The following is a 13,657-nucleotide window of genomic DNA, read 5'->3' on the forward strand; positions in this document are numbered from 1 at the left end:
TGAGTACACAACTTGTACTCAACAAGTATAACACAAACTATGAGGCTCTAAGGTTGGCTGACTCAACTGCATTAGCTTTTAATCTTGGCAAAATTTTATTAAAGCTATTTACTACGAGTTGATGAATTACCATTAACCCAGTTACATAGTAATTAATCAAGATTAACCATGTTACTACTGAGATCCAAACCAAAACCAAGCCACCAAGGTAACCCCGAGAAGCACCTCCCTCGTCGGAAGGAGATAACTCCACTAATCAAAAGGAGGATCTGGGTCGCTCATAACCGTGAGCACGGCTAGTATACCAGTTTTACACTCTGCAGAGGTTGCACATCTTTACCCACAAGTCGTGAGCTACGCTAGAGGTTCATCACACTTTCTTAGGTGAGATGACTAGCGACTCACTACGAGGCCTTTACAAAGAATCTCGTTGGTAGGGAGTAACCGCGAGGGTGGATCAGCGACTATGGAGCAGGTCTAGTGGGCGTCAAGACACGAAGCACAGATGAGGCCACTCAGCACGAGGGCCATAGAAGCTTACCGCCCCTGCCCCGCAGGTAAGTTACTCCAAACCAAAAAGATCTAATTATTATGCCAAGTCTATCCCATTCTAGCCTTGTGGTAGCGCTGTTGTCCCAGGTTGTCGCTCTATGAACCGGTCCTTATGGAGAGTGGCCAACCAAGCACTAAGCACCGTGCTGGCCCCCTAAACCATGTTTCTACAAAAACCATATTTTAACGAGACGTGAGCCACTCAAGCACGAAGCACAGAGGGCCACTCTCAGAATTAAGTTCAAGTAAACCATTAATCAAATTAATTAAAAAGGACCAGAGTGTGTTATAGCGCAGCAACCTAGCACAACTAACCAAAATGCAACCCAAAGGCATATATAAAGGATATAAAGTGGCTAGGAAAGTCCTTATAGGCATACAGAATTAAAATGCAGTATGAACTTGTAATTAAAGGTGATAGGTTGTTCATGTTATACTTGCCTTCCTCGTACTGCTCTGGCTGCTGCTCAAAGTGCTCGGAAGACGGCTGCTCCTGGTACTGGTACTGGGGCTCCTCAGATGGGTCAACGTCTACTCACGAACACATGGCCAAAACAATGCACAAATATAAGCATACAAGCAAACACTAACAAAAACTAAGAAACAGTACATCAATACATAAAAACTGCACACTAAACTAGTCTAAAGCTATTCTACGCGTTACAACGATCGCGTGGATATAAAGAACGCTAAAAACGGAGCTAAAACGCATTTTCTAGGCTAAAAACAAGTTCTAGGGGCTTATTTGTAAGAAAACTGAAGTTCCAGGGGGTTTTCTGCTAAAACTGAGGGCATAAACGTAAATAACGGTTAGATCTAAGGGCTAGCGTGCAAAAACTCAAAGGCTGGTCTGCGGGCGCTATTTCTAAATAGCTCAGGGGGCTATGTGTTAAAAACAGGGGCCTAACTGGAATTAATTTTGAATAAACCTGGACTGCGGGTTGAATAGGGAAAAACCGAGGGCCTCTTTAGAAAAAGAGCCAGGCCGAACCGGTATGATCTAATATGGGCCGTTGATCTCAGATCTAAAGGCCTGGAGCGAAGCGGTACGCCAATCTAATCTGGGCCGCTGATTCCGGATCTGGCGGCCACGGGCGAAGGGGCGGGCGGGCGGCGGCGCTGACCGCCGGAACAGGCGTTCCGCGGCGGCGGCTTGCCGGCGCAAGCCAAACTCGGCCTTCTCGTGGAGGATTCGAGCGGGGCTGGGGTCTAGAGGCATCTAGGCGGCATGCGCAAGCCACCTGAGGCCACAAAACAAAGGATTGGGGCCTGGTAGGAGCTTGCCACGGCGGGGAGCGGACTGCGCGGCGGCGCATCGCCGGCGTGCAGCGTCCTAGGTGCTAGCGCTTCCTACAGGCTGAGATTTCTAGCGCAAACAACAAGGGAGGCTCTGGGGGGGCTCACCAAGGTCCGGAACGGCCGGAGTTGCAGCGGAGCGGGGCCGACGTCGAGGTCCGGCGGCGGCGGCGGCGTGGAGGTCGCGGACTGGTCGCAGGGGTGGTTCTCCGGGTTCTGGATCTTCACGGTTCGTCTCGCGGTGGTGCTGCGGAGGCCTAACGGGGTCAGGGCGGCTAGATTGTCACCGGCGGCGAGGAAAACTAGCGGGCGGCGCATCTTACCGGTGAGGGCCTCGGTGGAAAACCGGCTGCTGCTCGGGCCTAACCTTCGATCAGGTGGCCCGGAGGGGTTCTGGACGTCGAGGCGAAGCTCCTGGGCGGCTTGGCCGGAGCTCCGGCGCGGCGGAGTGGCTTGGTCACGTCGGCGCAGGTGCTCTGCACTGCGGAGCGAGGGAAGGCGGCGGCTAGGGTTGCGGCTGGAGGTGAGGATGGGAGGTTGAGGGAGGCGCAGGGCTGCGGGGCCAATTTAAGGGGGCCCCGGGCATCTTGGGGAGGCGCGCCCAGGGAGAGGCCGGCGGGAATCGCGGGCGTGATCGCGGGCGGCCGTTGCGGGAGGAGGAGGACGACCCTGACGCGTGGGGTCGGCCTGCCAGTGGGGCGACGCGCGCGAGCGGGCGGGGTGTGCTGGCAGGTGGGGCCGGAGCGAGCGCGGCGTGGGAGCAGGCCGAGTGCTGGGGTGGGACTGGGTGCTGGCGTGGCCGCGCTGGGCCGCGGCTGGGCAGGCCGGGGTAGAGCGGGCTGGGCAGGGACTTGGGCCGCGGGAGAGAGAGAGGGAGGTTGGGCCGCGGGAAAGGATGGGCCGGGTTGAGGTTTGGGCCGGGGTCAGGGGTTTAGCTGGGTTTTGGGTTTTGCCTTTTCTATTTCTAAACTTTTCTTCTCCTAATTCAAACAAGGTTTGAATTCAAATTCAAATTTGAATTCAACCACACTCAAATCATTGAAACTATGAACCAGCATGAATGCAACACAAAAAAAATTAAACTTATGATAAATTTTAATTACTTAAGGAACAAAAATTAGATTAAATGCCAACTAAACACAATAAACCTTAGAAATTTGAATAAAGCCATTTAAAATTATTAATAAATGTTGAAATTTAAATTAGGGTGTTACAGACGGCACCTTGGAGCGTGAAGCTCACCGGCAACGTCATCGACCCTCCGACTTGGTGTGGAGCGGCGACGACATCTTTGTGCGGGGAACGTGGAGACCCCCATCCTTTGTGGAGAAGCTCCTTAGTGGAACCCGGGGCCAAGGTGACCGTGATTGTGTTCACGGAAGAGACTTGGTGGCCGAGTAGCAATGCTCTTAGTGAGTGCTATAACAACGTAGATGTAGTTGTGCCTTTGTGGCTAACCGAACCACGGGATAAACACCCGCGTCAAGAGTTTGCTATCTCCTATCCCGCTCTTTAACCTTCTGTATTTCATACTAGCAATTTGTGTGTCTTTACTTTTATAGAATAGTTTCTTGATAGGAAAGGCTATAGGTTGCTAAACTCTTTTGGGATAGGGGTTTCACACTAGAACAACCTAGTTGCACATCTAGATAGCATGTTTTAGTTTAAGTTTTGTGCAAACTAGTTGGAGCCATAGGTCTAAGTTTTTAGAGTGCCTAATTCACCCCCTCCCTCTCTTAGACTAGAGTACCCGATCACTTTCAAACCCTTAGTTCCTCCGCGCAAACGCCTCGCTCCAAAATGTCGGCGGCATCCAAGAGGCCAGGCGCGAGGAGGGCGTCGATGTGCTCCGCCGACGAGGCGTCGCGTGTCACGCACTCGTTCAAGGTCGTCGGCGGCGTCCTGCACAGGGGCTTCGGCGTCGGCAACTTCGTCCGCTCCGCTCCCTTCACCAGTGGTACATCCGGTACTACCCCGACGGATACACCCAGGACACCATGGACTACGTCTCCGTCTTCCTCGAGATCATCAGCAAGCACGAGGCGAGCGCACACTTCAACTTCAGGCTGGTCCACCGGTACACTGGCCGGTCAGTGTCCGTGTTCTCCTCACTGCAGATGTTCAATGCCAAAGCATGCACCACCTTCTGGGGCTTCACAAAGCTCATGAAGAAGAGTGATCTCGTCGCCCGTGGTTACCTCAAGGACGACTGCCTCGAGATCGAGTGCGACCTCGCCGTGATCAAGGTGGGAGAGATCGACGTGCCGCCGCCGGACCTGCTGCGGAATCTCGGGGACCTGCTGGAGTCCAAGGTGGGCGTGGACGTCACGTTCCATGTCAAGGAAGTGACTTTCCACGCCCACAGGATCGTGCTCGCGGCAAGGTCGCCGGTGTTCATGGCGGAGCTCTACGGACCCTTGAGTGACAAGAGGAAGCGGAGCGTAGTGGTCGAGGACATGGCGCCTCGTGTTTTCAAGACGCTGCTGCACTTCGTCTACAAGGATTGCCTGCCCGCCATGGATGACCTCGATGGCAGCGAGTACGAAGAGATGGGGAAGCATCTGCTTGTCGCTGCAGATAGGTACGGCATGGAGAGGATGAAGATCATGTGCGAGAGCATCCTCTGCAACAAGCTTTCTGTCGAGACAGTGGCCGCCACTCTAGTTCTTGCCGATAAGCATCACTGCGGCAAGCTCAAAGATGCTTGCATTCGATTCATCGACTCCTCGAATAGAATGGATGATGTGGCAGCAAGTCAAGGCTACGAGAACCTCAAAAGAGCATGTCCTGTTGTTACTGCTGAATTGTGGGAGAAATCGGCAAAATCTCGCAAGCTGTAGCTTTACATTTTGCTTCAGGCATCCAGGGTTAACATTCAAATGTTAGTTTTCTTAAATTTCCTTTAGAATTGTCTTTTTTAGAGATATTATTTTAATTTGGAGGTTATTACAGTTTTGAAAAAGTTATATCTGTGCTATGTGATGGTGCCCTGACGGCCACACCATTTATAAATGTTTTTACTGTTTTAGTTCTCCTTTTGTGTCCTATATAATTTCAATAATTATGAAAACACAAAGTAATTTTCTGCTCTAATATATCCATGAACAGTGGCCAAATTCATTGTGATACGATGAAACACTAGCACATAGCAACATTTAGGGGTCCTACAACAGGAAGTCGTATCAAAATTAATTCATCATAAATGTGAGCTTAGAAGTTTCCAGGCATGCATGTAGTATCTGGACCCTTACTAGGACTTACTTTTCAGAAAAACTTGAGCTTTCAGAAGAAACCTGTGCATCTTTGAACTCAACTTTATCTAGTCTGAATTTATCCCCATTATTCTACATTGCTTCTGCGAAGAGTAATATGCAATTTTTTGCAGTACGTAGTGTTTATACCCTTTGAGATGAAATACATCATTAGTACTTGATAAGATGTAGTTTATGTATATCCAGCTGTCCTATTTTCTGCATCTTGGTCTTGTTTGGTTTGTGCTACGCTAGGAACTGTAGCAACTCTAACTATAAATTAGAGGTATTAAATTAAGGCAGTTTGCAAAACTAACTCCACAACCCCTGCGCTACTTCGCGAGATGAATCTAATGAGACCTTTAACCGCACGATTAGATGATGGTTACTGTAGCATTACTATAGCCAATCATGGATTAATTGCCGTCATTAGATTCGTCGCGAAAAGTTGCACTCATCCGTGAAGAGGTTTTGCAAATAAACTTATTTTAGTTGCTCATGCATAGAGATTAGCACGAATCACTATTCATTAGCACAAGTAACCAAACAGGGCCCTTATATTTATTTATTCTTAATGCAGAGAGATTCTGGAAGAAAGGATATGCTTATTGCATTTGAAATAAGAATATTCATAACTATTACTACTGCATCAGAAAGTGTCATGGAGATCATTTTGCCAAAATGGTTTCACATGTAAGTATTTTTTTAACTGTTGTTGTAACGGCAACCAGATAGGCTGCTTAGGTCCTTGTAGCAGAATTATTAGTACAGCAGGCGATAGACATGTGCTAATTTGTCTCTAAATTATCTGTTATTGGATGACTTAAAACTATATAAAAACATGGAGTGATGAGCCTACCCATAAGATGGCATTTATTCATTTCTTTCTTGAGGAGATGCTGTAAGATACTTTTCTTCAGTTGATTAGCTTTCCTTTTGCTTCTTAAAATTTTCATGATGTCGAAGGCTGACTAATCACCAAGATTGGCTAAGACATTTTAGACTGCTCGCAAGACATTTTTCACATCATCAAGATTTTTTTGCATCTTTTTCAAATATAAAATTTCCACTATTTTCTGAAGATCCCTTCGGCTGAGCAATTTCACCTTAAGTCTGCTGCTAGTGCAGCAAACAGAAAAATTCAGCAACCAACGAACATAGGGCTGCTCCAAAGTTACCAAAAGCAATCTGAATAAAAAAACACGCAGCAGAGCTGATAGTGTTGTTGTACATATGTACTAAAGAATCAGAACACCCTAGGTTTGCTCAAGATTTAGAATTTAAGAACTATCAAGACTGCCTTCATGCCTCTACTGCTGAACTGAAGATTCAGACTGAAGAACAGTTCTGAAAATTCTGATCGTTTCTGATACTGCTACACGCATGGCGAGTGGAAGGCGAGAATGATTCAGGGATGGTGGAAACAAGCACTGAGCATCTCCAAGAATATCCAAGAAGTAGTCCCAGAAAACAAGTTTTAGGATCTTGCCAAAAATTATTGGGAGTAAAAAAGATAGTACACCAGCCAACAATTCCCAAAAAAGATCAGAAAATTTATGGTGGAAGGCAGGAGCGATAGAATTTGGTGCTCGACTGGCTTGAAATCCTGGATTGGGAGAGTGCCAAGAGTGGTTGGAAATCTGGCCATGGAAGGGGCATGTTTTGGGACAGTGTAAATATTGAGAGTTGATTTTGAGAACTGTTCGAGTCTAATTTTGTTGATCAGGCCTAAAATCTGAATTTTGGGAAAGGGTTTTGTACACTCTTGGAGATGCTCTTCATGATCAGTTCCAACATTCAACATCAATACCCAATCGATGACCGTACCATGTCCCTCTGGTTAATGGATTCTTCGTAATTCCCTATTTACAAAACAAAATACTGAAAAAATTCTACCATACTGAAAAATAAAACAAGATTTGGAACGAGCTCTCACAAGGCGTCTGTCTAACATAGAAATGTTCCGGAGGGAGATATATAGTATAAGGAAACCCGCCTGGCAACGAATTAGGAGTGGACCTAGCTGTCAGCGAAGTCCTGCTGGTGTTGCACTCTGCATCCACGTCGTTCATAGTAGTTGGGGGCCCAAGCCTGTTCGCTGTGGGGAAAACCCCTCATCGCCGCCTCCCCTATTCACCTCTGAAAGCGACCTATTCCCCTCTGAAAGCGATCGAGTGCTCTAGCCTAAGAGAGAGAGGGGGTGAATTAGTCACTATTAAAACCTTAACAGACTCCAACTAGTTTGGACAAAACTTAAATTAAATCAAGCTATCTAGATGTGCAACTACGGTTCTCCTTAGTGTAAAACCCTCATCCCAAAAGAGTTTAGCAACCTATAGCCAATCCAATCAAGATACTACTCTATGAAAGTAAAGGCACGCAAGTTGCAATATGAAATGCAGAAGCTTAAAAAGAGGGATGAGAGGAAGCGAACTCTCGACACGAGGATTTATCCCGTGGTTCGGATTGCAACAAAGGCGCCCCTACGTCCACGTTGTTGAAGCACTCACGAAGAGTATCGCTTCCCGACAATCAAGTCTCTTCCGTGAACACAATCATGGTCACCTTGATCCCGATATCCACTAAGGGAAATTGCCCACGAAGGAGGGGTCTCCGTCACCCGCACAATGTCGTCAACGCCGCTCCACACCAAGCTAGAGGGTCGTTGACTTGCCGGCGAGCCACCAAGGCTCTAAGGATGCCGGCGCACCAAGATACAATGTTGGTTCACTCTAGAACCACAACACAAGAATCTAAACCTTACTTGATCACTCACTCAAGAGCTAACCTAGCACTAACACTCACAAAGCTTGTGCTAAGGACTAAGGATTTGATCAATATGCTCTTAGATGGCTTGGAGGTGTTCTTGGGTGTGTGTGGGATGTCCAGCAACTCCAGCAATCTTCAAATGGCCGGGGGAACCAATATATATAGGCCTCCAAGTCGAACTAGCCATTTGTAGCCGTTAGCAGCTTTCTGCGTAGGCATCGGAACTTCCGGTGCAGGGGCGTCGGAACTTCCGGTCACTCACAGCAACTGAAGTAGCCGTTGGCTTTCTGACACAGTTGCAGCGACTCCAGGGACCATCGGATGAACCAATGCTATGGGCGTCGGTTCAACCAGTCACGCACTGCAGCTGGACTAGCCGTTGGACCTTTCTCTTCTGCTGATGTCATTGCTCAGATGGTATGCTTCGATGCTCCGTCGGTTGAACCGGTGCTGAAGGCTTGGCTCCTGGGCACTTGACATCGTCTCTGGAACATGGTATGTCCAATGCACTTATGCTCCTTTGTATACTGTCAGTTCAACCGGTGCTCTCTTGATCTTCATTTGATCTTCATTTGGCGCTCAGACTTGCACTGAAGCCAGGGCGCCGGAACTTCCGACAACCATCGGATGCACCGATGCTTGGGCATCGGTTATTCCGGTGCTACTGATTTCTGCAGAACTCGTCCAATTCAGCGTTTCTTTGAGTTCTTTCTTCGTGTTTTGCTTTGCATGGCCTTTTTACTTCATCCCTAGGATCTAGAAAAGTTCACTCAATACAAGTATTAGTCCCATTGATTGCGTTGTCATACGATCACCAAAATCACTCGAAATGGCATAAATGGTGCCATGTTCGTTACAATCTCCCCTTTTTGGTGATTGATGACAACACAATCAAAGCAAGCATAAAATTTGCAAGAATTTTCCAATTTATACCAATTTAACCAAATTGAACCACTTACACTTGCTTGGATGCTTACCATCATCCAATGACGGTTTAGCCTCCCCCTAAAACCACGATCCCCCTTTGTTCCTCCCCCTATTTGCTACTCCTCTCTTATATGTTGACTTGATCCACTCGGCATTTCTTCTCTTTTGGAATATATTTTTCCTCTCCCCCTTTTGTTGGGAACATGCCTTGCTTTGATCCACATTTCTCCCCCTTTAGAATCAAATCACCTAAAAGGTCTTGCACCTAAAAGATCTTGCAAAACAATATAACTCAAGAGAAGATTAGTAGCCTAGGGAGTTAGTTCCATGACTCATGATCCAATTGTATGATATCAATGAAGATACCAATTGAAAATTTTCATTATGGTGGATCACAAAATCACGAAACTAGCATGACATGAGCTAAACTCTCCATAAGTGTGTACACAACATGATAATGTGAAAATCAAGTGCACAACTAGATGTTATAACTAGAAAGCTTAGATCATATCATGCACGGAGGTAGCTCTAAAAATGACTAGGATTTGACAATGATATCAATTGAATGAATTTAGAACCTTACATACCTCTAGGGGATTTAGTTTACCTTGCATGTACCAAAATGAGAGTGACTTGCAATTAATACCAATTGAGAGTCTTTCGAAGATGAGCACTTGGTACACCAAGGTTAAGCAAATGTATGAGCACATAGCCTATGAACTTAGATATGAGTATTTAAGTTCAATAGCATGGCTCAATATGCATGAAAGCACAATTTATCTAATCACTCTTATAAAGTTGTTTGTTCACATTGATCGTGAATAACATTCTCTTAGAGTGTTAACTCCATCGTGAGACTACAAAGGATAAACTTACAAACATGTTAGTCTCAAAATTATAAACCATAGAGTGAACTCCCACTAAATGTGTGCATTTTGAATCACCAAGCAAATGTATGCACATTGATTTTGACACAATTGGGAAGTTTACCCTATAGCTTGTGTTCATGGTACACATATGAAATACATGCCTCATTAAGTCCATGTACCATGAAGGGTAACTTTGTGTAGCTTTCTACATACTTATCAAACCATGTAGGTTGCTCATGGGTTAGAATCATGGCGCAAGCAACCCACCATATATACCACTAAGTGATGCAAATGCAAACAACCTAGTAAAAGCAATGGAGCTACATGATGCTTGAATTGAAATCTAGCTACAATTACCTTATGGGGGACTTGGGCAACAAATGTCCAAGTTGTGAGCTTAGCTTGTTTTGGCTTGAATCTTCACTTCAACTTGTAAGCTAAGCCTCCAAATCCCCCGTAGCCGTTTTTGGGCTTCAAGTATCCTGTGGAACCCACACCATTTGAGGCCACTTCATATTGGTGATGATATCCTTGGGCACCCAACTGGGGCGTTTCCAACTCTTTTCCTTCTTCCCAACCTTGTGAGCAACCACCTTGCCATTGGTCTTCTTCTTGATCACATAGGAGGTGCTATTGCTCTTGTTCCTCCGGTTGGGCTTGGTGTAGATGAGAGAACTCTTGATTGTGAGTTTCTTCTTGTTCTTCTCATCCGGAAGCTTCTTCCTTGGTTGAGGACACTTGTTGGACTTGTGGCCTTCTTTGTGGCATTTTGAGCAAGTCACGGTGGACCCCTTCTCAAGCTTCTTCACCATGTCTTCACGGCTGTCTTAAGAAGGTTGGATATTGCTCTCTATGCCTTTGCCCTTTAATCTATACAAGTCCTTCATGAGCCTTTCCACTTCTTGCTTGAGCTCATCATTCTCCTTGGCAATGAGATCATCACATGATTCTACAACAACATTCTCATAGCATTTCTCATTGCAAGGGTTAGAGCAAGATTCATCAATTAAATCAATGCAAGAAGTTGAAGCATCTACCCTAGAGATTGGAATTGCACAAGGGATAGTTTACTTCATTTTCAAAGAGTCATTAGTATCATTAATACTCTCAAATTTTAATTTGAGCTCTTCATGCTCCTTGCTAAGCAATTTGAATTTGGACATCAAATCTTCAAAATTTGTAGCAAGAGAAGCATTTAGTTCATTGAGAGCATTAGGGTTTTTGATTTCTTTTGATTGTCTCTTAATGACTTTTTGGTGCTCATGAACAAGGTCAAGAAGTTCACCAATTGAAGGAGAGTCGGAGTCATCATCACTTACATCGCTATCCATACCTTTGGCCATAAAGCAAGTGTTGGATGATGATCCCATATGGGTGGTGAATTTCTTGTTTGATTCATCACTTGAACTTGCACTTGATCCTTCACCACCGCTAACCCATTCACCAAATATGGCAAATGATTCATGCTTGGGCTTCTTCTCCTTCTTTTGTTTGTTCTTGTTGAACTTCTTCTCAACCTTCATGATTTGATGGTGAGGCCCATCTTTGAGGAAGACCATATATCCCATTGAGTTGATTTCCTTCAAGCATTTGTTCATCTTCTTTACTTGCTTGTAGAGGTTGGGGTGCATTGGCTCTTTATCATCATTTGATGAGGTTCTTGCATCCTCTTCTTCCTCATCACTTGAGCTACCTTTTATGGCCATCTTCTTCAACTTCTTGAGTTGTTTGCATGCAAGTGCGCTATGCGTTGGTGAAGAGGATGGCGCCTTTGCCTTGATATCATTGCGTAGCTCATGGGCGATCACCTTGTTGAGGACTTGATTTGGTGTCAATGTGTTGAGCTCCTTCTCATATAGAATTATGGTCACCAAATCATAGTCCGGCCTTCGGAATGAGTGAAGGATCTTGCAAATGAATTCCACATCTTCAATTTGTTTCACACCTAAGGAATTAATCTCATTCACAAGAGTGTTCAAACGTGAGTACATTGATTCGGCATTCTCATCATCAAATTGCTTAAAACTATTAAGCTTATCAATGAGAACATGATATCTTTCATTTGCAACATCCTCTGAGCCCTCATGGTTCTCAATGATAGTCTTCCATAGCTTTTGCGTATTTTTACAGGAATAAACACGATTGAACACATTATCATTAAGAGAAGACAAGATTGTACATTTTCTGGTGGCATCATATTGTTTCTCTTGTTGAGTAGTGTTTTTCATTCCATCACTAACTACTCTCCAAACATTTAGGCTCGTAGCTTGGAGATGGGTTTGTATTAAAATCTTCCAACGTTGGAAGCCCGTGCCATCGAACCAAGTAGCGGGTCTAAAAGGATCCATCCTTTCACCCTAAGAGCTAACTCATTAGGCGGTGAAGCCTACCGATCTAATGAGCCGGTAAACACAAATTTGCCAATGGAATTGGCTTTCTTTGTGAGAGAAGTGAGTCCCGGCTCTGATACCAATTCAAAGCGATCGGGTGCTCTAGCCTAAGAGGGGGAGGGGGTGAATTAGGCATTATTAAAACCTTAACCTATGTCTCCAACTAGTTTGCGCAAAACTTAAACTAGATCAAGCTATCTAGATGTGCAACTACGGTTCTCCTTAGTGTAAAACCCTCATCCCAAAAGAGTTTAGCAAACTATAGCCAATCCAATCAAGATAGTACTCTATGAAAGTAAAGGCACACAAGTTGCAATATGAAATGCGGAAGCTTAAAGAGAGGGATGAGAGGAAGCGAACTCTCGACACGAGAATTTATCCCGTGGTTCGGATTGCCACAAAGGTGCCCCTACGTCCACGTTGTTGAAGCACCCAAGAAGAGTATCGCTTCCCGGCAATCAAGTGTCTTCCGTGAACACAATCACGGTCACCTTGATCCTGATATCCACTAAGGGAGATTGCCCACGAAGGAGGGGTCTCCGTCCCCCGCACAATATCGTCGACGCCGCTCCACACCAAGCCGGAGGGTCGTTGACTTGCCGGCGAGCCACCAAGGCTCCAAGGATGCCGGCGCACCAAGATACAATGTTGGTTCACTCTAGAACCACAGCACATGGATCTAAACCTTGCTTGATCACTCACTCAAGAGCAAACCTAGCACTAACACTCACAAAGCTTGTGCTAAGGACTAAGGATTTGATCAATATGCTCTTGGATGGCTTGGAGATGTTCTTGGGTCTGTGTGGGATGTCCAGCAACTCCAGCAATCTTCAAATGGCCGGGGGAACCCATATATTTTGGTCTTCAAGTCGAACTAGCCTTTTGTAGCTGTTAGCAGCTTTCTGCGTAAGCATCGGAACTTCCGGTGCAGGGGGGTCGGAACTTCTGGTCACCCACAGCAACTGATGTAGCTGTTGGCTTCCTGACACAGTTGCAGCGACTCCAGGGACCATCGGATGAACCGATGCTATGCGCGTCGGTTCAACCGGTCACGCACAGCAGCTGGACTAGCCGTTGGACCTTTCTCTTATGCTGACGTCATTGCTCCGATGGTATGCTCCGATGTTCCGTCGGTTGAACCGGTGCTGAAGGCTTGGCTCCTGGGCACTTGACATCGTCTCTAGAACATGATATGTCCAATGCACCGATGCTCCTTTGTATACCGTCGGTTCAACCGGTGCTTATCTTGATCTTCACTTGATCTTCATTTGGCGCTCAGACTTGCACTGAAGCCAGGGCGTCGGAACTTCCGACAACCATCGGATGCACTGATGCTTGGGCATCGGTTCTTCCGGTGCTACAGATTTCTGCAGAACTCATCCAATTCAGTGTTTATTTGAGTTCTTTATTCGTGTTTTTCTTTGTATGGCCTTTTTACTTCATCCCTGGGATCTAGAAAAGTTCATTCAATACAAGCATTAGTCCCATTGATTGTGTTGTCATACGATCACCAAAATCACTCGAAATGGCATAAATGGTGCCATGTTTGTTACACCCTCGCCCGCTGCCGCCGCCGCTCCAGTTCGCCTCGCAAACACCACCA

At 46.0% G+C, this 13,657-nt stretch overlaps 1 protein-coding gene across 1 annotated transcript; it reads left to right on the plus strand.

The window, feature by feature from the left end:
- The first annotated feature begins 4,013 nt into the window (after nt 1–4,013).
- On the plus strand, nt 4,014–4,688 carry LOC120711837 (BTB/POZ and MATH domain-containing protein 1-like). Its single transcript, XM_039997495.1, has one exon. It carries the CDS (start codon nt 4,014–4,016, stop codon nt 4,686–4,688), a length of 675 nt encoding a protein of 224 aa, XP_039853429.1.
- Nucleotides 4,689–13,657: the final 8,969 nt, after the last annotated feature.

This window comes from Panicum virgatum, chromosome 6K (assembly GCF_016808335.1).
Source record: "Panicum virgatum strain AP13 chromosome 6K, P.virgatum_v5, whole genome shotgun sequence".
In the NCBI taxonomy this organism is placed as follows: domain Eukaryota; kingdom Viridiplantae; phylum Streptophyta; class Magnoliopsida; order Poales; family Poaceae; genus Panicum; species Panicum virgatum.